This window comes from Mytilus californianus, unplaced genomic scaffold (genome assembly GCF_021869535.1).
Source record: "Mytilus californianus isolate M0D057914Y unplaced genomic scaffold, xbMytCali1.0.p SCAF_5, whole genome shotgun sequence".
NCBI classification, from domain to species: Eukaryota; Metazoa; Mollusca; class Bivalvia; order Mytilida; family Mytilidae; genus Mytilus; species Mytilus californianus.
In genome coordinates, this window is record NW_026262701.1 from 62,569,001 (window position 1) to 62,593,409 (window position 24,409).

The 24,409-nt window shown below is 34.3% G+C and overlaps 1 protein-coding gene across 2 annotated transcripts in view; it reads left to right on the forward strand.

Moving 5' to 3' along the window:
* The window catches only part of LOC127701149 (amyloid-beta precursor-like protein), a 201,841-nt gene that overhangs the window by 110,246 nt on the left and 67,186 nt on the right, over positions 1-24,409 (forward strand). For both annotated transcript variants that reach the window (XM_052204959.1, XM_052204960.1), the window contains exon 8: positions 21,570-21,798. In XM_052204959.1, coding sequence (XP_052060919.1) covers positions 21,570-21,798 — 229 coding nt within the window. The remainder of the gene's footprint in view (positions 1-21,569; positions 21,799-24,409) is intronic.

Consider the following 24,409-nt stretch of genomic DNA (forward strand, 5'->3'; position numbering starts at 1 on the left):
TTGTCGCAAAAGCGAGACATAGCGATCCTACATTCCTTCGGCGTCCACAAATATTCACTCTGTGGTTAAAGTTTTTGAAATTTTAATAACTTTCTTAAACTATCCTGCATTTCAACCAAACTTGGACAGAAGCTTGTTTATGATCATAAGATAGTATCCAGAAGTAAATTTTGTAAAAAAAAAATCCTGTTTATCCGTATTTTACTCATAAATGGTCTTAGTTTTTCTGCCAGTTAACATTACATTCACTCTGTGGTTAAAGTTTTTCAAATTAATTAACTTTCTTAAACTGTCCTGGATTTGTACCAAACTTGGACAGAAGCTTGTTTATGATCAAAAGCTAGTATCTAGAAGGAAATTTTGTAATCATTTATTTCCTGTTTTTCCGTATATTACTTATAAATGGACTTAGTTTTATTCCAGTTAGCATAACGTACTGTCTGCAGTTAAAGTTTTTAAAACATTTATTAGATTCATAAACTTTCTTGGATTCTTACCAAACTTGAACAGAAGCTTCTTACATTCAAAAGATAGTATCTAGAGGAAAATTTTTAATAATTATTTCCCCATTTTTGTTGAGCCTGCGAATAACAGCAAAAGTAGGCGAGACACTGGGTTCCACTAAACCATTATGAATTTTTAATTTTAGGCATGATTATGATGTCATTTTCTATTTTAAAAATTATTTAATTTTAGCCATGATTATGTATGTGAAGGAATTTTATTTTTAGATATTACTATTTAATGTTGCTGATGAAAGTGTTTTAATTTTAGGCATGATTATGATGTCATTTTCTATTTTTAATACTTTTATGATGTATTTAAATGAGTTTTTATACGACCGCAAAAAAATTTTTGTGGTCGTACATTGCATTTGGTATGACGTCGGCGTCGTCCAAAGACACATTGGTTTTCACACTCTAACTTTAGTTTAAGTGAATGGATCTCTATGAAATTTTACCACAAGGTTCAATACCACAAAAGGAAGGTTGGGATTAATTTTGGGGGTTATGGTTCCAACAGTTAAGGAATTAGGGGCCAAAAATAAGCATTTTTGTAACTTCCAGACAATAACTTGTGTGTAAGTGTATGGATCTCTCTGACATTGTACCACAAGGTTCCATATCACAAAGGGAAGGATGTAATTGATTTTGGGGGTAATTGCCTCAAAATTTTAGGAATTAGGGGCCAAAAAAGGGGCAAAAAACAAGCATTTTTCTAGTTTCATGACAATAACTTGTGTGTAAGTGTTTGGATATTTCTGAAATTGTACTACAAGGTTCCATATCACAAAGGGAAAGCTGGAATTGAGTTTGTGGGTAATTGCCCGAAACGTTTAGGAATTGGGGGCCAAAAAGGGGCCAAAAAACAAGCATTTGTCTAGTTTCCAGACAATAACTTGTGTTCAAGTGTATGGATCTCTCTGAAATTGTACTGCAAGGTACCATACCACAAAGGGAAGGCTGGGATTGAGTTTGGGGGTGATGAATCATAAGGGGGTTCAAAAAATTTGGGGGGGGGATTTTTTTTTTTCTTTTTTTTTCTTTTTTTCCTTTTTTTTTTCTTTTAAAATTTTCCATTTTAAGTTGGTTATTTCTGATTAATATTTAAAAGCAAATAATAATGATATGGTAGGAGATACACACCAAACAGGATGTGTAAATTATTATATAATAAGTATTGTGCAATAGCAAGAAATTTTCAATTGCACAGTATTGCACAATTGCAAGAAATCTTCAATTTCACAGTATTGCGCAATAGCAAGAAATCTTCAATTGCACAGTATTGCACAATAGCAAGAAATATCCAATAGCACAATATTGCGCAATAGCAAGAAATTGTCAATTGTACAGTATTGCACAATAGCAAGAAATATTCAATTGCACAGTATTGTGCAAAAGAAGATACTTCGTATAAATTGCTTATTTCTTGATCAATTTCAATGGGGTTTTATTCTTGAATTCTTGGGGTTCTTTAATATGCTGAATCTAACCGTGTATTAAGTTTTTGGATTTTGGGCCCCGTTTTTAAATTGGTCCACATTGAGGTCCAAAGGGTCCAAAATTTAACTTTGTTTGATTTCATCAAAAATTGAATTATTGGGGTTCTTTGATATGCCGAATCTAACCGTGTATTTAGATTCTTAATTTTTGGTTCCGTTTTCAAATTGGTCTACATTAAGGTCAAAAGGGTCCAAAATTAAACTTAGTTTGATTTTAACAAAAATTGAATTTTTAGGGTTCTTTGATATGCTGAATCTAAACATGTATTTAGATTTTTGATTATGGGCCCAGTTTTCAAGTTGGTCCAAATCGGGGTCCAAAATTAAACTTTGTTTGATTTCAACAAAAATTGAATATATGGGGTTCTTTGATATGCTGAATCTAACCATGTATTTAGATTTTTGATTTTTGGGCCCCGTTATCAACTTTGTCCACATTGAGGTCAAAAGGGTCCAAAATTAAACTTTGTTTGATTTCATCAAAAATTGAATTCTTAGGGTTCTTTGATATGCTGAATCTAACCATGTATTTAGATTTTTTATTTGTGGACCCGCTATCAAATTGGTTCATATTGAGGTCAAAAGGGTCCAAAATTAAACTTTGTTTGATTTCATCAAAAATTGAATTATTGGGGTTCTTTGATATGCCAAATCTAACCGTGTATTTAGATTTTTAATTTTGGGTCCCGTTTTTAAATTGGTCTACATTAAGGTCCAAAGGGTCCAAAATTAAACTTAGTTTGATTTTAACAAAAATTGAATTCTTGGGGTTCTTTGATATGCTGAATCTAAACATGTGTTTAGATTTTTGATTATGGGCCCAGTTTTCAAGTTGGTCCAAGTTGGGGTCCAAAATTAAACTTTGTTTGATTTCAACAAAAATTGAATATATGGGGTTCTTTGATATGCTGAATCTAAACATGTATTTAGATTTTAGATTTTTGGCCCAGTTTTCAAGTTGGTCCAAATTGGGGTCCAAAATTAAACTTTGGTTGATTTCAACAAAAATTGAATATATGGGGTTCTTTGATATGCTGAATCTTACCATGTATTTAGATTTTTTATTTGTGGGCCCGCTATCAAATTGGTTCATATTGAGGTCAAAAGGGTCCAAAATTAAACTTTGTTTGATTTCATCAAAAATTGAATTATTGGGGTTCTTTGATATGCCAAATCTAACCGTGTATTTAGATTTTTAATTTTGGGTCCCGTTTTTTAAATTGGTCTACATTAAGGTCCAAAGGGTCCAAAATTAAACTTAGTTTGATTTTAACAAAAATTGAATTTTTGGGGTTCTTTGATATGCTGAATCTAAACATGTGTTTAGATTTTTGATTATGGGACCAGTTTTCAAGTTTGTCCAAGTTGGGGTCCAAAATTAAACTTTGTTTGATTTCAACAAATATTGAATATATGGGGTTCTTTGATATGCTGAATCTAAACATGTATTTAGATTTTAGATTTTTGGCCCAGTTTTCAAGTTGGTCCAAATTGGGGTCCAAAATTAAACTTTGGTTGATTTCAACAAAAATTGAATATATGGGGTTCTTTGATATGCTGAATCTTACCATGTATTTAGATTTTTTATTTGTGGGCTCGCTATCAAATTGGTTCATATTGAGGTCAAAAGGGTCCAAAATTAAACTTTGTTTGATTTCATCAAAAATTGAATTATTGGGGTTCTTTGATATGCCAAATCTAACCGTGTATTTAGATTTTTAATTTTGGGTCCCGTTTTTTAAATTGGTCTACATTAAGGTCCAAAGGGTCCAAAATTAAACTTAGTTTGATTTTAACAAAAATTGAATTTTTGGGGTTCTTTGATATGCTGAATCTAAACATGTGTTTAGATTTTTGATTATGGGACCAGTTTTCAAGTTTGTCCAAGTTGGGGTCCAAAATTAAACTTTGTTTGATTTCAACAAAAATTGAATATATGGGGTTCTTTGATATGCTGAATCTAACCATGTATTTTGATTTTGGACATTGGACCATAATAGGTAAATTAAAAAAATTGAAGTTCTTAGACCACATTCTTTCTGTGTCAGAAACCTATGCTGTGTCATATATTTAATCACAATCCAAATTCAGAGCTGTATCAAGCTTGAATGTTGTGTCCATACTTGCCCCAACTGTTCAGGGTTCGACCTCTGCGGTCGTATCAAGCTGCGCCCAGCGAAGCATTTTATTTTCACATGTCGCGCCGTATCTCAAAAACAATTTATGATTATTGCTTAAAACCTTACACACTTCTAAGTTATATTAATCTTAAGATCTGTAGACTTTTTGGTGATGATTCAAAATTTTCTTTTAGAGATATTGAGTATTTTGTTAAAAAAGGGAGAGGGGTTTTTCACATCTCAAAAACAGTTTATGATTATTGCTTAAAACTTTACACACTTCTTAGTTATATTAACCTTAAGATCTGTATACTTTTTGGTGATGATTCAAAATTTTATTTTTATGCGACCGCAAAAATTAAAAAAATTTTGGTCGTATATTGGTATGACGTTGGCGTCGTCGTCGTCGTTGTCGTCATCATCGTCCGAAGACACATTGGTTTTCGCACTCTAACTTTAGTTTAAGTGAATGGATCTCCATGAAATTTTACCATAAGGTTCAATACCACAAAAGGAAGGTTGGGATTGATTTTGGGGGTTATGGTACCAACAGTTAAGGAATTAGGGGCCTAAAAGGGGCCAAAAATAAGCATTTTTGTAACTTCCAGACATAACTTGTGTGTTAGTGTATGGATCTCTCTGACATTGTACCACAAGGTTCCATATCACAAAGGGAATGCTGGGATTGACTTTGGGGGTAATTGCCTCATAATTTTAGGAATTAGGGGCCAAAAAAGGGGCAAAAAACAAGCATTTTTCTAGTTTCATGATAATAACTTGTGTGTAAGTGTATGGATCTTTCTGAAATTGAACTACAAGGTTCCATATCACAAAGGGAAAGCTGGAATTGAGTTTGGGGGTAATTGCTCAAAACGTTTAGGAATACATTTGCATGATACGTATAATACACCCTAAATTGGTGAAGTGGTAATGAAAGTAGCAATTATACACAATGTGTTAACTGATAATAATAATTTAATAAAATAACTATATACACAAATACTAAAAGACAAATTGATGAGTACACTTCATCAAAGTCAGAAAGATATAAGGGGCCAAAAAGGGGCCAAAAATAGCATTTTTCTAGTTTCCAGACAATTAATTGTGTTCAAGTGTATGGGTCTCTCTGAAATTGTACTGCAAGGTACCATACCACAAAGGGAAGGCTGGGATTGATTTTGGTGGTAATTGCCTCAAAATTTTAGGAATTAGGGGCCAAAAAGGGGAAAAAAACAAGCATTTTTTTAGTTTCAGGACAATAACTTGTGTGTAAGTGTATGGATCTTTATGAAATTGTACTACAAGGTTCCATATCACAAGAGGAAAGCTGGGTTTGAGTTTGGGGGTGATGAATCATAAAGGGGTTCAAAAAATTTGGGGGGGGGGGGGGGGGGGAGATTTTTTTTTTTTTCCTTTTTTTTTTCTATTAAAATTTTCCATTTTAAGTTGGTTATTTCTGATTTTTATTTAAAAGCAAATAATAATGATATGGTAGGAGATACACACCAAACAGGATGTGTAAATTATTATATAATAAGTATTGTGCAATAGCAAGAAAATTTTCAATTGCACAGTATTGCACAATAGCAAGAAATCTTCCATTGCACAGTATTGCGCAATAGCAAGAAATCTTCAATTGCACAGTATTGCGCAATAGCAAGAAATATCCAATAGCACAATATTGCGCAATAGCAAGAAATTGTCAATTGTACAGTATTGCGCAATAGCAAGAAATATTTAATTGCACAGTATTGTGCAAAAGAAGATACTTCGTATAAATTGCTTATTTCTTGACCAATTTCAATGGGGTTTTATTCTTGAATTCTTGGGGTTCTTTAATATGCTGATTCTAACCGTGTATTAAGTTTTTGGATTTTGGGCCCCGTTTTTAAATTGGTCCACATTGAGGTCCAAAGGGTCCAAAATTAAACTTTGTTTGATTTCATCAAAAATTGAATTATTAGGGTTCTTTGATATGCCGAATCTAACCGTGTATTTAGATTCTTAATTTTTGGTTCCGTTTTTAAATTGGTCTACATTAAGGTCCAAAGGGTCCAAAATTAAACTTAGTTTGATTTTAACAAAAATTGAATTCTTAGGGTTCTTTGATATGCTGAATCTAAACATGTATTTAGATTTTTGATTATGGGCCCAGTTTTCAAGTTGGTCCAAATCGGGGTCCAAAATTAAACTTTGTTTGATTTCAACAAAAATTGAATATATGGGGTTCTTTGATATGCTGAATCTAACCATGTATTTAGATTTTTGATTTTTGGGCCCTGTTATCAACTTTGTCCACATTGAGGTCAAAAGGGTCCAAAATTAAACTTTGTTTGATTTCATCAAAAATTGAATTCTTGGGGTTCTTTGATATGCTGAATCTAACCATGTATTTAGATTTTGGATATTGGACCATAATAGGTGAATGTCCAATTTAAAATTTTTAAGTTCTTAGACCACATTCATTCTGTGTCAGTAACATATGCTGTGTCAAATATTTAATCACAATCCAAATTCAGAGCTGTATCAAGCTTGAATGTTGTGTCCATACTTGCCCCAACTGTTCAGGGTTCGACCTCTGCGGTCGTATCAAGCTGCGCCCTGTGAAGCATTTTATTGAGATATTGATTTTTTTTTTTTTTAAAAGGGGGGTTTTTACATGTTGCGCCGTATCTCAAAAACGATTTATGATTATTGCTTAAAATTTTACTCACTTCTTAGTTATATTAATCTAAAGATCTGTATACTTTTTAGTTTTGATTCAAAATTTTATTTCAGAGATATTGAGTTTTTTGTAAAAAAAAAAGGGGGTTTTCGCATGTCACGCCGTATGTCAGAAACTATTTATGCTTATTGCATAAAAATTCACACACAAGACGACGGGCGTATCATGCGCTCATGGCGCAGCTGTTTATTTTGTTTCCAGACAATAACTTGTGTTCAAGTGTATGGATCTCTCTGAAATTGTACTGCAAGGTACCATACCACTTACGGAAAGGCTGGGATTGATTTTGGGGGTAATTAAGTCTCCCAAACGAAGTTTGGGAAGACTTATTGTTTTTGCTCAGTTCTTATTATTATTATTATTCTTCTTCTTCTTCTTCTTCTTCTTCTTCCGCCGCTTTTAAATTTGAACTTGTCCGCACCTGTTCTCCGAAACCGCTTGTCAGATTTACCTAGGGTTTTACAATATGTTAGACTAACATGTCTAGTGGTGCAATCAGGGTTTTGTTTGTGCAATGGGGTTTATAAAGGGGTACTTTGAGGGGCAAAAAGAAAAGAGGGTTTAAATATAGAACCCTATGGGATTTTATTTTTTAAAATTTTCAAATGATTATAAATTGAAAACCGTTTGTGATAGACACAATCTTTTTAATTGAAAATGTTCTAAATGATAAAGCCCATTAAATGAAATACAGGGTTAGTCCCCAGGGGTCACCCCCACCCCCTGCCATTTAAGAAAGTTCTAATATCTTCTAAGTGGTCAAGATCCCCACCCCTAAACCATATATATTATGGTTTGTCATGCTAAGATGGTTTGAATGATATACAGGGTTAGTCCCCAGGGGTCATCCCGACCCCCTGCCATTTGAGAAAGTTCTAATATCTTGTAAATGGTCGAGATCCCCACCCCTAAACCATATATATTCTGGTTTGTCATGATAAAGCACATCAAATGAAATACAGGGTTAGTCCCCAGGGGTCACCCCCACCCCCTGCCATTTAAGAAAGTTCTAATATCTTCTAAGTGGTCAAGATCCCCACCCCTAAACCATATATATTCTGGTTTGTCATGCTAAGATGGTTTGAATGATATACAGGGTTAGTCCCCAGGGGTCATCCCGACCCCCTGCCATTTGAGAAAGTTCTAATATCTTGTAAATGGTCGAGATCCCCACCCCTAAACCATATATATTCTGGTTAGTCATGCTAAGATGGTTTGAATGATATACAGGGTTAGTCCCCAGGGGTCATCCCGACCCCCTGCCATTTGAGAAAGTTCTAATATCTTGTAAATGGTCGAGATCCCCACCCCTAAACCATATATATTCTGGTTTGTCATGATAAAGCACATCAAATGAAATACAGGGTTAGTCCCCAGGGGTCACCCCCACCCCCTGCCATTTAAGAAAGTTTTAATATCTTGTAAGTGGTCAAGATCCCCACCCCTAAACCATATATATTCTGGTTAGTCATGCTAAGATGGTTTGAATGATATACAGGGTTAGTCCCCAGGGGTCATCCCGACCCCCTGCCATTTGAGAAAGTTCTAATATCTTGTAAATGGTCGAGATCCCCACCCCTAAACCATATATATTCTGGTTTGTCATGATAAAGCACATCAAATGAAATACAGGGTTAGTCCCCAGGGGTCACCCCCACCCTCTACCATTTAAGAAAGTTCTAATATCTTGTAAGTGGTCAAGATCCCCACCCCTAAACCATATATATCCTGGTTTGTCATGCTAAGATGGTTTGAATGATATACAGGGTTAGTCCCCAGGGGTCATCCCGACCCCCTGCCATTTGAGAAAGTTCTAATATCCTGTAAATGGTCGAGATCCCCACCCCTAAACCATATATATTCTGGTTTGTCATGATAAAGCACATCAAATGTTATACAGGGTTAGTCCCCAGGGGTCACCCCCACCCCCTGCCATTTAAGAAAGTTCTAATATCTTGTAAGTGGTCAAGATCCCCACCCCTAAACCATATATATTTTGGTTTGTCATGGTAAGATGGTTTGAATGATATACAGGGTTAGTCCCCAGGGGTCATCCCTACCCCCTGCCATTTGAGAAAGTTTCTAATATCTTGTAAATGGTCGAGATCCCCACCCCTAAACCATATATATTCTGGTTTGTCATGATAAAGCACATCAAATGAAATACAGGGTTAGTCCCCAGGGGTCACCCCCACCCCCTGCCATTTAAGAAAGTTTTAATATCTTGTTAAGTGGTCAAGATCCCCACCCCTAAACCATATATATTCTGGTTTGTCATGCTAAGATGGTTTGAATGATATACAGGGTTAGTCCCCAGGGGTCATCCCGACCCCCTGCCATTTGAGAAAGTTCTAATATCTTGTAAATGGTCGAGATCCCCACCCCTAAACCATATATATTCTGGTTTGTCATGATAAAGCACATCAAATGAAATACAGGGTTAGTCCCCAGGGGTCACCCCCACCCCCTACCATTTAAGAAAGTTTTAATATCTTGTAAGTGGTCAAGATCCCCACCCCTAAACCATATATATTCTGGTTAGTCATGCTAAGATGGTTTGAATGATATACAGGGTTAGTCCCCAGGGGTCATCCCGACCCCCTGCCATTTGAGAAAGTTCTAATATCTTGTAAATGGTCGAGATCCCCACCCCTAAACCATATATATTCCTATTTGTCATGTCTCGAACATTTGAATGACGTATACGGTCAGTCCCTAGGGGTTCCCCCCACCCCCAATGTTCTAATATCTTGTAAATGGTTGAGATCCCCACCCCTTAACCATATATATTCCTGTTCGTCATTTAATGAACATTTGAATGACGTATAGGGTCAGTCCCCAGGGTTTCCTCCCCACCCCCAATGTTCTAGTATCTTGTAAATGGTCGAGATCCCCACCCCTAAACCATATATATTCTGGTTTGTCATGCCAAGATAATTTGAATGATATACAAGGCTAGTCCCCAGGCATCACTAATGCATATAACTTTACTGGACCAAACCAAATTTTCACTGGACGTTGCCCAATGTCAGGCGACCCTGGGATCTACGAATTATGGGAGCTTCGTTTGGGAGACTTCGTAACAGCATCCTGTTACAATCATTTCTTGTTGCCTCTAAATTTTAGGAATAAGGGGCCAAAAAGGGGCAAAAAAACAAGCATTTTTCTAGTTTCAGGACAATAACTTGTGTGTTAGTGTATGGATCTTTCTGAAATTGTACTTCAAGGTTCCATATCACAAAGGGAAAGCTGGAATTGAGTTTGGGGGTAATTGCTCAAAATGTTTAGGAATAAAGGGCCAAAAGGGGGCCAAAAATAAGCATTTTTCTAGTTTCCAGACAATAACTTGTGTTCAAGTGTATGGATCTCTCTGAAATTGTACTGCAAAGTACCATACTACAAAGGGAATGCTGGGATTGATTTATGGGGTAATTGCCTCAAAATTTTAGGAATTAGGGGCAAAAAAGGGGCAAAAAAAACAAGCATTTTTCTAGTTTCAGGACAATAACTTGTGTGTAAGTGTATGGATCTTTATGAAATTGTACAACAAGGTTCCATATCACAAAGGGAAAGCTGGGTTTGAGTTTGTGGGTAATTGCCCTAAATGTTTAGGAATTTGGGGCCAAAAAGGGGCAATAAAAACAAGCATTTTTCTAGTTTCCAGACAATAACTTGTGTTCAAGTGTACAGATCTCTCTGAAATTGTACTGCAAGGCACCATACATTGTAACTCAAAGGGAAGGCTGGGATTGAGTTTGGGGGTGATGAATCATAAGGGGGTTCAAAAAATTTGAGGGGGGATTTTTTTTTCCTTTTTTTTCTTTAAAATTTTCCATTTTAAATTGGTTATTTCTGATTTATATATAAAAGCAATTAATAATGATATGGTTTGAATAGGTAAATTAAAAAAATTTTAAGTTCTTAGACCACATTCATTCTGTGTCAGAAGCCTATTCTGTGTCAAATATTTAATCACAATCCAAATTCAGTGCTGTATCAAGCTTGAATGTTGTGTCCATACTTGCCCCAACAGTTCAGGGTTCGACCTCTGCGGTCGTATCAAGCTGCGCCTAGCAGAGCATTTTATTATGGTTGCAAAGTCCTAGCTGTCAATTTATTTTTATACGACCGCAAACAAATTTTTTTGCGTCGTATATTGGTATGATATCGTTGTCGTCTGTGTCGTCGTCCGAAGACAAATTTGGTTTCCGGACAATAACGTTAGTTCAAGTGAATGGATCTTTATGAAATTTAACCACAAGGTTCAATACCAAAAAAAGGAAGGTTGGGATTGATTTTGGGGGTTATGGTACCAACAGTTAATAATCAGGGGCCAAAAAGGGGCAAAAAACAAGCATTTTTGTAGTTTCTGGACAATTTACTTGTGTGTTAGTGTATGGATCTTTCTGAAAATGTACCACAAGGTTCCATATCACAAAAGGAAGGCTGGGATTGAGTTTGGGGGTAATTGCCTCAAACGTTCTGGAATTATGGGCCAAAAACAAGCATTTTTCTAGTTTCCAGACAATAACTTGTGTTTATGTGTATGGATCTATCTGAAATTGTAATGCAAGGTACCATACCACAAATGGAAGACTGGGATTGAGTTTGGGGGTAATTGCCCCAAACGTTCAGGAATTGGGGACCAAAAAGGGGTAAAAAACAAGAATTTTTCTAGTTTCCAGACAATAACTTGTGTTTAAGTGTATGGATCTTTCTGAAAGTGTACTGCAAGGTACTGCAAGGTACTGCAAGGTACCATACCACAAAGGGAAAGCTGGGATTGAGTTTGGGGGTAATTACTTAAAGGGGGATAAAAAAATATTAGGGGGGGGAGGATTTTTTTTTTTCATAATTTTTGGGGTTTTTTTTCTTAAAATTGTCCATTTTTGCATTATTATTTCTGATTTATATTTAAAAGCAAAAAATACTGATATGGCAGGAGATACATACCAAACATAATGTGTAAATTATTATATGAAGTATTGTGCAGCTGCACACTATTGCGTAATAGCAGGAAATCTTCAATTGTATAGTATTGTGCAATAGCATAATATTGCACAATAACAAGATATCTTCAATTGCACAGTATTGCGCAATAATAAGAAATCTTCAATTGCACAGTATTGCAGAATACCAAGAAATATCCAATTGCACAGTATTGCGCAATAGCACAATAGTGCCCAATAGCAAGAAATCTTCAATTGCATAGTATTGCGTAATAGCAAGAAATATCCAATTGCACAGTATTGTGCAATTGCAAGAAATCTTCAATTGAAAATTAATATAAATATTTCAACCCATTTCAAATTTTAAAGATTGTTCACCACATTTATTTTGTGTCAGAAACCTATATTATGTCAAAAATTTGATCACAATCCAAATTCAGATACATGTAGTATCAAGCTTGAATATTGTGTCCAAATTTGCCCCAACTGTTCAGGGTTCGACCACTGCGGTCGTATCAGACTGCACTCATCGAAACATTTTATTCAAATTATAACAAAAAGCTACATCCTCTCACACATGTTGTTATGATTGCAAATCATTGATAATGCTTGCAGATGATCCAATATAAATATGAGTGTAACATAGGGTGCACAATGCAATGTTTGGCCCTTAGATCACTTTCTTTGATCCAAAATTTTAAACTGGGACTCCCCAACTTTTTGCCAAAAAATTTTGGTACGTACACAAGTATCGTTTTCGCTTAACACTTGGCTCTTTTAGACGACGGTTCAGGACCAGAAAACAAATTCTTTCTACTGGACATTTTCCCAAAGTGAATTAGAGAAAATCTTAAAAAACTACTCACAAACTTACCTGAAGGGCTTTTGTTGTTGTTCATTCATGCTGAAAAATAAACAATGGCAATCAAACAATTACTTTGAAATTCTCCGTATTTATCGTCTACTTATGGAAAAATCCATGAATAGCAATATCACTAACGACCAAAAAATCAAAACAACGAAAAAGCGTGTAATGGCATGCAAAGTGACGAATAGCGTGTACACGCCCTGTGACAAAATCCCCGCATGTAAACGGTTGAAAAAGCATGTATTACACGTGAATATCATGAGTGTGGCAACTATGTGTACTAGTTCAGTGAAAGTTGACGTCATACTAAAATCCAAAACATGTAAATGAACTAAAATTAAAAAACATGCAAGACTAACAAAGGCCAGAGGCTCCTGACTTGGGACAGGCGCAAAAACGCGGCGGGGTTAAACTTGTTTTGTGAGATCCCAACCCTCCCCCTATACCTCTAGCCAATGTAGAATGAACAAACACAGCAATACGCACAGTAAAAATCAGTTCAAAAGTAGTCTGAGTCCGATGTCAGAATAGGTAACAAAAGAAACTAAGCAAAATGACAATGATACATAAATTTACAAGGGACTACTAGCATGCAGTTACTGACATGCCAGCTCCAGACTTCAATTAAACTGATTGAAAGATTATGTCTTCATCATATGAAAATCAAGCACAATCCCTCCCGTTAGGGTTTTAGTGTCATACCATCATAAAATATATGAGAAGAACATATAACCCTTATCATGCCAACAACTGGTTTTAGAACAAATGTATTTATCTCCGATGCAAAGACCCTATGAGTGAATCAATATTGATACCAAAATATGCCATCTTCAATGACCTGACAACAGTTATCATAACTATATCCCTTCTGAACAAGTCTGTTTAAAGGTTTGGTAAGCTTTTGAGGTGAATGCCGACATTTTTATACGACCGCAAAAAATTTCGTATATTGGTATCACATAGTCTTCGTCAGCGTCGTCCAAAGACATTTGGTTTTCGGACAATAACTTTAGTAAATGTAAATAGAAATCGATGAAATTTAAACACAAGGTTTATAACCACAAAAAGGAAGGTTGGGATTGATTTTGGGGGTTATAGTCCTAACAGTTTAGGAATAAGGGACCAAAAAGGGGCCCAAATAAGCATTTTTCTAGTTTCCAGACAATAACTTGTGGAACGGTGTATGGATCTCTCTGAAATTATACCACAAGTTTCCATACCACAAAGGGATGGTTAGGATTGGCTTTGGGGGTTATGGCTCAAACTGTTTAGGAATTAGGGGTAAAAAAGGTGGAAAAAACAAGGGTTTCCTGGTTAATGGACAATTAAAAAAAAGTACAATGTTATGTTTGGATTACCTCCCTTACACTGCTTTTAAATTATGTATAAAGAAATGTTGTATTGTCTAGAGGTGATTAGCTGTCAATTTATTTTTAGAAGTTACTATTTAAAAATGCTGATTAAGGAATATTAATTTTAGCCATGATTATGTATGTCATTTTCTATTTTAAGACTTTAATGATGTATTTAAATGGGTAATTATGGTTGCAAACTCCACTGGAAATTTGAATTGAGATTATGACCATTATGTCCACAAAAAAAAGGGGGGGGGGGGTCAATTCGCAACAGCATAGTGTATTGCACAAAAGCAAAATAAAAGTGGGGTAAATTTTTTTTTTGGGGGGGGGGGGGGTCAATTCGCAACAGCATAGTGTATTGTACAAAAGCAAAAAATTGAATATAAATTCAAATCATATAATCAATTCTAAGTTCTTTGACTACAGTTATTCTGTGTCAGAAACCTATTATGTGTCAAATATTTATTAAATTACAATCCAAATTCAGACCTGTATCAAGCGCGAATATTGTGTCCATTTTTGGCAAAATCAAATGAAATATAGGGGAAGTCCACAGGGATAACCCCCACCCCCTTTCTTTTTGAAAACTTGTAAACATATGAGATCCCCACCCCTAAACCATATATATTCTTGTATAGGACAATAAAACAAATCTAATGAAATTTAGGGTAAGTCCCCTGGGGTAACCCCCATCCCCTTCTTTTTGAAAACTTGTAAACGGTCAAGATCCCCACCCAGAAACCATATAATTTCTTGTATGGGACAATAAAACAAATCAAACAAAATATTGGGGGAGTCCCTTGGGTCAGTCCCACCCCCCCTTCTTTTTATACGACCGCATAAAACTTTTGTGGTCGTATATTGGTATGACGTTGACGTCGTTGTCATCGTCGTCGTCCGAAGACACATTGGTTTTCGCACTCTAACTTTAGTTTAAGTGAATGGATCTCTATGAAATTTTACCATAAGGTTCAATACGACAAAAGAAAGGTTGGGAATGATTTAGGGGGTTATGGTACCAACAGTTAAGGAATTAGGGGCCAAAAAGGGGCTAAAAATAAGCATTTTTGTAACTTCCAGACATAACTTGTGTGTTAGTGCATGGATCTCTCTGACATTGTACCACAAGGTTCCATATCACAAAGGGAATGCTGGGATTGATTTTGGGGGTAATTGCCTCCAAATTTTAGGAATTAGGGCCAAAAAGGGGAAAAAAACAAGCATTTTTCTAGTTTCATGACAATAACTTGTGTGTAAGTGTATGGATCTTTCTGAAATTGTACTACAAGGTTCCATATCACAAAGGGAAAGCTGGAATTGAGTTTGGGGGTAATTGCCCAAAACGTTTAGGAATAAGGGGCCAAAAATAAGCATTTTTCTAGTTTCCAGACAATTACTTGTGTTCAAGTGTATGGATCTCTCTGAAATTGTACTGCAAGGTACCATACCACAAAGGGAAGGCTGGGATTGATTTTGGGGGTAATTGCCTCAAAATTTTAGGAATAAGGGGCCATACAGGGGCAAAAAACAAGCATTTTTCTAGTTTCAGGACAATAACTTGTGTGTAAGTGTATTGATCTTTATGAAATTGTACTACAAGGTTCCATATCACAAAGGGAAAGCTGGGTTAGAGTTTGGGGGTAATTGCCCTAAATGTCTAGGAATTTGGGGCCAAAAAGGGGCCTAAAAACAAGCATTTGTCTAGTTTCCAGACAATAACTTGTGTTCAAGTGTATGGATCTCTCTGAAATTGTACTGCAAGGTACCATACCACAAAGGGAAGGCTGGGATTGAGTTTTGGGGTGATGAATCATAAGGGGGTTCAAAAAATTTGGGGGGGGGGATTTTTTTTTCCTTTTTTGTCTTTAAAATTTTCCATTTTAAATTGGTTATTTCTGATTTATATATAAAAGCAAATAATAATGATATGGTTTGAATAAGTAAATTAAAATTTTTTAAGTTCTTAGACCCCATTCATTCTGTGTCAGAAACCTATGCTGTGTCAAATATTTAATTACAATCCAAATTCAGTGCTGTATCAAGCTTGAATGTTGTGTCCATACTTGCCCCAACAGTTCAGGGTTCGACCTCTGTGGTTGTATCAAGCTGCGCCCCAGCGGAGCATTTTATTTTCTTTAAAATTTTCCATTTTAAATTGGTTATTTCTGATTTATATATAAAAGCAAATAATAATGATATGGTTTGAATAGGTAAATTAAAAATTTTTAAGTTCTTAGACCACATTCATTCTGTGTCAGAAACCTATGCTGTGTCAAATATTTAATCACAATCCAAATTCAGTGCTGTATCAACCTTGAATGTTGTGTCCATACTTGCCCCAACTGTTCAGGGTTCGACCTCTGCGGTTGTATCAAGCTGCACCCAGCAGAGCATTTTATTGTCTTATATCTTAAAACTTATAATAGATAGAGATAAACCTGAATATACAAAAATGATCAGCAAGACAAGATCTACAATTAAGACAAATGGCAGAAATTGTCCCACTACTCCTTATTGGAGTTATTGTCCTTTAATTACGATTTTTACCATTTTTTTGGCATTTTGCCTTATATTATAAAAATTATAATTGATCGATAGATAGAAACTTAAAAATAAAAAATGATAAGCAAGACATGATCTACTAGCAAGTAAAATTTTGCTGATATAATTTGTAGACTGTTACTCTTTATAGGAGTTTTTTTACCCTTTTTATACGACCGCAAAAAAATTTTGGGATCGTATATTGGTATGACGTTGGCGTCGTCGTTGTTGTCGTCGTCCGAAGACACATTGGTTTTCGCACTCTAACTTTAGTTTAAGTAAATGGATCTCTATGAAATTTTACCATAAGGTTCAATACCACAAAAGGAAGGTTGGGATTGATTTTGGGGGTTATGGTACCAACAGTTAAGGAATTAGGGGCCTAAAAGGGGCCAAAAATAATTTCTTCAAATAAATTTTTTTTTCAAATTTCAAATATTGAAAAATTTCAAGAAGTAATCTTTAATTGCACAGTATGGCGCATTCGATTTGTAAAATCTTTGACCACATTTATTTATTTGTTATGCCAAATCTGACCGTGTATTTAGATTTTAAATTATGGGTCCCGTTTTTATACGACCGCAAAAAAAATTTGTGGTCGTATATTGGTATGACGTTGGCGTTGTCGTCGTCGTCGTCCGAAGACACATTGGTTTTCGCACTCTAACTTTAGTTTAAGTGAATGGATCTTTTTGAAATTTGACCATAAGGTTAAATACCACAAAAGGAAGGTTGGGATTGATTTTGGGGATTATTGTAACAACAGTTAAGGAATTAGGGGCCAAAAAGGGGCCAAAAATAAGCATTTTCTAGTTTCCAGACAATAACTGTGGAACGGTGTATGGATCTCTCTGAAATTATACTACAAGTTTCCATACCACAAAGGGATGGTTAGGATTTGCTTTTGGGGGTTATGGCTCAAACCGTTTAGGAATTAGGGGCAAAAAAGGGGGGAAAACAAGGTTTTCCTGGTTAATGGACAAATACTGTAGTACAAAACATAATTTAAAGCAGTGTAAGGGAGATAAATCAAATACATCATTGAAATTATCTCCCTTACACTGCTTTTAAATTATGTATAAAGTAATGGTTAATGAACAATAAAGATAATTTAAAACAGTGTAAGGGAGGTAATCCAAATACAACGTTTTGGTTACTTCCCTTACACTGCTTTTAAATTATGTTTAAAGAAATGCATAATTATAAAGGAAGACCAGTAAAAATATCTGCAAATGTTGCATCTTTTTTTTTTACAAAAAAATCCACATATGAAAGATTTGACACTATATTTTTAATTCTATTATAAAATAGATTAAGTTAGCACTATGGTAAATTTAAATGGGTAATTATGGTTGCAAACTCCATTGGAAATTTGAATTGAGATTATGACCATATCTTGAGGGAAAGAATTTTTGGGGGAAAAAAGGGGGGGGGGATAAAAAGAAATTGTGGGGGGTCAATTTTTTCTCATTCAGATTTCAGAAATTAAAAAGAATTATTCTTCAAATATTATTTTTTTTTCAAATTTCAAATATTGAAAAATTTCAAGAAGTAATCTTTAATTGCACAGTATGGCGCATTAGATTTGTAAAATCTTTGATCACATTTATTTATTTGTTATGCCGAATCTAACAGTGTATTTAGATTTTAAATTTTGGGTCCAGTTTTCAAATTGGTCTACATTAAGGTCCAAAGGGTCCAAAATTAAACTTTGTTTGATTTTAGCAAAAATTGAATATATGAGGTTCTTTGATATGCTGAAACTAAACATGTATTTAGATTTTTGATTTTTGGCCCAGTTTTCAAGTTGGTCCAAATCGGGGTCCAAAATTAAACTTTGTTTGATTTCAACAAAAATTGAATATATGGGGTTCTTTGATATGCTGAATCTAACCATGTATTTAGATTTTTTATTTGTGGACCCCGTTATCAAATTGGTTCATATTGAGGTCAAAAGGGTCCAAAATTAAACTTTGTTTGATTTCATCTAAAATTGAATTATTGGGGTTCTTTGATATTCCAAATCTAACCGTGTATTTAGATTTTTAATTTTGGGTCCTGATTTTTAAATTGGTCTACATTAAGGTCCAAAGGGTCCAAAATTGAACTTAGTTTGATTTTAACAAAAATTGAATTCTTGGGGTTCTTTGATATGCTGAATCTAAACATGTGTTTAGATTTTTGATTATGGGCCCAGTTTTCAAGTTGGTCCAAGATAGGGTCCAGTATTTAAACTTTGTTTGATTTCAACAAAAATTGATTATATGGGGTTCTTTGATATGCTGAATTTAAACATGTATTTAGATTTTTGATTATGGGCCCAGTTTTCAAGTTGGTCCAAATTGGGGTCCAAAATTAAACTTTGTTTGATTTCAACAAAAATTGAATATATGAGGTTCTTTGATATGCTGAATCTAACCATGTATTTAGATTTTTTATTTGTGGGCCCCGCTATCAAATTGGTTCATATTGAGGTCCAAAGGGTCCAAAATTAAACTTAGTTTGATTTAAAAAAAATTAAATTCTTGAGGTTCTTTGATATGCTGAATCTAAACATGTGTTTAGATTTTTGATTATGGGCCCAGTTTTCAAGTTGGTCCAAGTTGGGGTCCTAAATTAAACTTTTTTTGATTTCAACAAAAATTGACTATATAGGGTTCTTTGATATGCTGAATCTAACCATGAATTTAGATTTTTTATTTGTGGGCCCCGCTATCAAATTGTTTTATATTGAGGTCAAAAGGGTCCAAAATTAAACTTTGTTTGATTTCATCAAAAATTGAATTATTGGGGTTCTTTGATATTCCAAATCTAACCGTGTATTTAGATTTTTTAATTTTAAGTCCCGTTTTTGAAATTGGTCTACATTAAGGTCCAAAGGGTCCAAAATTAAACTTAGTTTGATTTTAGCAAAAATTGAATTCTTGGGGTTCTTTGTGTTTAGATTTTTGATTATGGGCCCAGTTTTCAAGTTTGTCCAAGTTGGGGTCCAAAATTAAACTTTGTTTGATTTTAACAAAAATTGAATATATGGGGTTCTTTGATATGCTGAATCTAACCATTTATTTTGATTTTTGACATTGTAAATTAAAAAAATTCAAGTTCTTAGACCACATTCTTTCTGTGTCAGAAACCTATGCTGTGTCAAATATTTAATAACAATCCAAATTCAGAGCTGTATCAAGCTTGAATGTTGTGTCCATACTTGCCCCAACTGTTCAGGGTTGGACCTCTGCGGTCGTATCAAGCTGTGCCCCAGCGAAGCATTTTATTTAAATTGGTCTACATTAAGGTCCAAAGGGTTCAAAATTAAACTTAGTTTGATTTTAACAAAAATTGAATTCTTGGGGTTCTTTGATATGCTGAATCTAAACATGTGTTTAGATTTTTGATTATGGGCCCAGTTTTCAAGTTGGTCCAAGTTGGGGTCCAAAATTAAACTTTGTTTGATTTTAACAAAAATTGAATTTATGGGGTTCTTTGATATGCTGAATCTAACCATGTATTTTGATTTTTGGGCCCCATTATCAAATTGGTCCACATTGAGGTCAAAAGGGTCCAAAATTAAACTTTGTTTGATTTCATCAAAAATTTAATTCTTTGGGTTCTTTGATATGCTAAATCTAACCATGTATTTAGATTTTGGATATTGGACCATAATAGGTAAATTGAAAAATTTTAAGTTCTTAGACCACATTCATTCTGTGTCAGAAACCTATGCTGTGTCAAATATTTAATCACAATCCAAATTCAGAGCTGTATCAAGCTTGAATGTTGTGTCCATACTTGCCCCAACTGTTCAGGGTTCGACCTCTGCGGTCATATCAAGCTGCGCCCAGCGGAGCATTTTATTTGTGTTTGGAGCAAAAGCTAAATAAGATCATGAAGATTGAGAGAAACTAAACAGACTTCAATGATCAGCAATATAAGATCCAAAAAAAAAAACAGAGATTTTTGTCATTAATTCTATTCTTATACAATGTTGGAGAGTGAATGTCCTTTGTTGATTATGCATATAGACCAAGGTGAGTGACACAGGCTCTTTAGAGCCTCTAGTTTAGTTATTGCCCTTGTACCTTGGATAGATAAAATATGTGCAATGCGGGGGACATGAGAACTCTGTTCTTTTATTTTAATAATGAAATTAGTGCAGAAAAGATTTTTTGGATGATAAAAACCCAAGAAGTTTACTTGGTATTGGAATCAAAATAAGGTATATAGTCACATGTAAAATAGTTTGAGATAGGTATTAATTTTGAGGTAACTCCTCTCACATTCTAGCTTGATGTTAGCTCACCATTTAAATTTTACAAAAAGATATATTACATTTTTATATGTTTCTGTCTTATCATGTCTATATCATATGTGTTGGTTTGAAAGACAGTAGTTTATCCTTTCTACAAAGGAGGATGTATACTGGTTGGCCTCTGTCTGTCTGTCTATATTTGTGTTGCATATTCTCAGCAACTACAAGTCATAGCTGCTTGAAATGTGGCACCTAGCTTCATCAGGTTATGCCTTACTGAGTGACATATTATCTGTTCTTTCAATAACCTACTTCCTATTTGCCAAAAAAATATATATCTTTAAAATGTCATGCACAAACAGTGTAAATTAAATTTTCTACACATTTTTCTCTTCAATAACAAGTCATAACTTTTTGAAATATGACACCATGCTTCATCTAGTTATTCCATACTGTGTAACAGATTTTCAGCTCCTTAGATGTTCTACTTCTTGTTTGCCCAAAACTTGTATCTTTTAAATGTCACTCACATAATCACATTTATGACATGTTTGTCAACATGAATTCAGGGGATGATTTGCAATGATAGAACATTTTGTTTACTAAAGTTTTGACACAACTGGAATATAAGAATACCAGTTTAAATAAATTGGATCTCATAAATGAATTCAGTAGAATTCTGATATTATTATCATAAAGCATCTTTTGGGCAGATCTACTACAGATCTTTCACATATTTATGAATTTATTTTTATTTTAGGTTCACAAAGTGAAAAAATTCTTAGAGGCTTATATTCGAGTAGAAGAAAAAGATCGTATGCACACACTGAACCATTTCACACATGTCAGACGCAGTGATCCAGCTGAAGCCCAGCACATGCAAAAAGACACATCTGAACATTTGAAAGTAATTGATGAGAGAATAAAACAGAGTCTGGATATGTTGCATCATTACAAGAAAATAGAAAAAGAAATCCTTTCTGACATAAGTATGTAACTATGCTATTGTGTGTGGTATTATATTTTCTTTTCAGTTTTATCATTGTTGCCTGGTGTAATATGGTATTTTGACCCCAACATTACCAAGTTATAATGGAAAATTGACCTGGGGTTCAGTTTGTCAAAATTATATCAAAACTGATTAAGTTCAAAAGGTTTTTGAGCAGAAAATCATCAGAACTGCATACTCACAAGTGTGTATGTGTGCTCAGATATGTAACTTATATATAATAATTATGCAGCCAAAAGCTTTCAAAATAGATAATATCAGTTTTTGTCTCTCTTCGATTAACATGATTAAGGCAATAAAGCGAGACTTAGGCGTGCCGTTTCTTGGGGCAGCAGGAAACAACAGCAATGTTTGTGATTAGATTAGCTTATAAGGGAACCACTGCTATTTGGTATGCAGTTGTATAATCATTGACCCATCTCATTTCCATGGAGATTATTTGGCCCAACTCTCTCAGTGATGGTACCATTGACCTTGCAACATTTGCTTAGTTTACATATATATATAAGTTTGTGATTAGGTTAGCTATAAGGGAACCCTGGTATTTAGTATGCAGTTGTATTAGCATTGGCACATCTCATTTCCATGTAGACTATTTGGCCCCGACCCCTCAGTCATGGGCTATTGACTTTCCAACTTTTGCTTAGTTTACATGTATTAGTTTGTGATAAAGGTCAGTTTAAGAGAAACTATTAAAGGTAGGTCAATGATATTTGGTATTCAGATGTATTAGCATTGGCAAATCTCATTTCCAAGGAGATTATTTTGCTCCTCTCCCTCAGTCATGGTCTATTGACTTTGAATAATTTCCATAGTTTACAATGTTAAAGTTTGTGATTAGATCAGTTTAAGATGAACCATTAAATCAATGATATTTGGTATGCAGTTATACATGTTATATAAGCATTTGCAAGTCTCATTTCCATTATATTGCCCGACCCATCATCATGGCTCATTGACTTTAAAACTTTTACATAGTTTACATTTTAAAGTTGGTGTTTAGGTTAGTTTAAAGGGAACCACTTAATATGATAAGTCAATGGTATTTGGTATGTAGTTTTATAAGCATTGGCATTTCTCATTTCCATTGAGGTTATTTGGCCCTGCAACATACCCGCCAACTTTTCAAATCTCCATCAGGGATTTTAAGAGCAAGAGGAACTAATGCTTCACTAATATTGTCATAAGTGTTTTTAATGTACTACTCTATTGTTTGAATGAATATTTGTGTGCTTAAATACCCTTTCTACTCATTTGAATGCCTATTTTGAGGTGTTTAGTTTATATAATAACGAATTTCAATATTCAGTTCAACTCCTCTCATGGGGGAAATCCCCAATAAATCATGAAGGTTGGCAGGTCTGTTGCAACTTTGTTCATGGTTCATTGACTTTGAATGTTTTGCATAATTTACATGTTTAAATATTGCCATTTTAATTTCAACATTTGCATTACACAATTAAAATTACAAACAGCTCGACATATCTCTGTGTCAACAGTTTATTTATGTTTATTTCAAATAACACTACTGGACGAAAAAACAACTGTCCATACCAGTAACAGTGGTTCTAAGACTGATAATGTTTGTTAAAGTTGTAACAGTTGTTAAATTTCACTGTTGCAGTTATTTTGTAACTGTCCCAACTTTAAAAGTGTTTGTCTATAACATAAATCGACTGCAACAACGCTAGAAATAACTGTCACAGTCATTAAAGGACTGATACAACTATTTCAAAGTTGTAACAGTTGATTTACAATTGTCCCAACTCGAAAAACGTTGTAACAGTCATAAATAAACTGATTAAACGCCTAAAAGGTTGTCACAGTCATAATAAGACTGCTGCAACCATTTGAAAATTGTAACAGTTATTTAATAACTGTCCCAACACGGAAAACGTTGAAACAGTCATAAATAAACTGTTTAAACGCTGAAAAGGTTGTAACAGTAAATATATGATTGCTACAACCATTACATAGTCATAGCTAATTTATAAGTGTAGCAACTTCCAAACATTAATCGTCATTAAGACTTAAAAGTCACGGATACGAAATTTCTGACAGTCAGGGATAGGTTAAATTATTTGTAAAACAATTTTACCGTGTGCAATATAAGGTTGTGACAAAGAGATACAACTATCACACCCATTTAATACATTAATTTTAGAAAGAAATTGATTTAAAAAAAAATAGTATTTTGAAATATTTGCCGCTGAACATTTTGGTATTCCCCGCTTTTTAGTGAATGTGCTAAATTTATATAATTATTTAACACTCCCTCGCCTCTCATCTCATCCTGAGACTACTATCAGTCTCATCGAACAAAATCGGAACCAGCACTAAATACCTGCAATTTCACACAGGACGGTTTTATTCGCATTTAAAACTACTAATAGATAAATCGAAAAAGTTTACCCAATATATTTGTAACCAAATGTATCTTTAACTGTATTTACAGTTGACAATTTTCAATATTATCTAAATAAAAACTTTTTTATTTTTTTAAATTAGTTAGGTGTGAAATCATTCATGAATACAAGGTTGTCTTCAATACTCGTAGTTTTACGAATCACATTACTTCATAATAACGATTA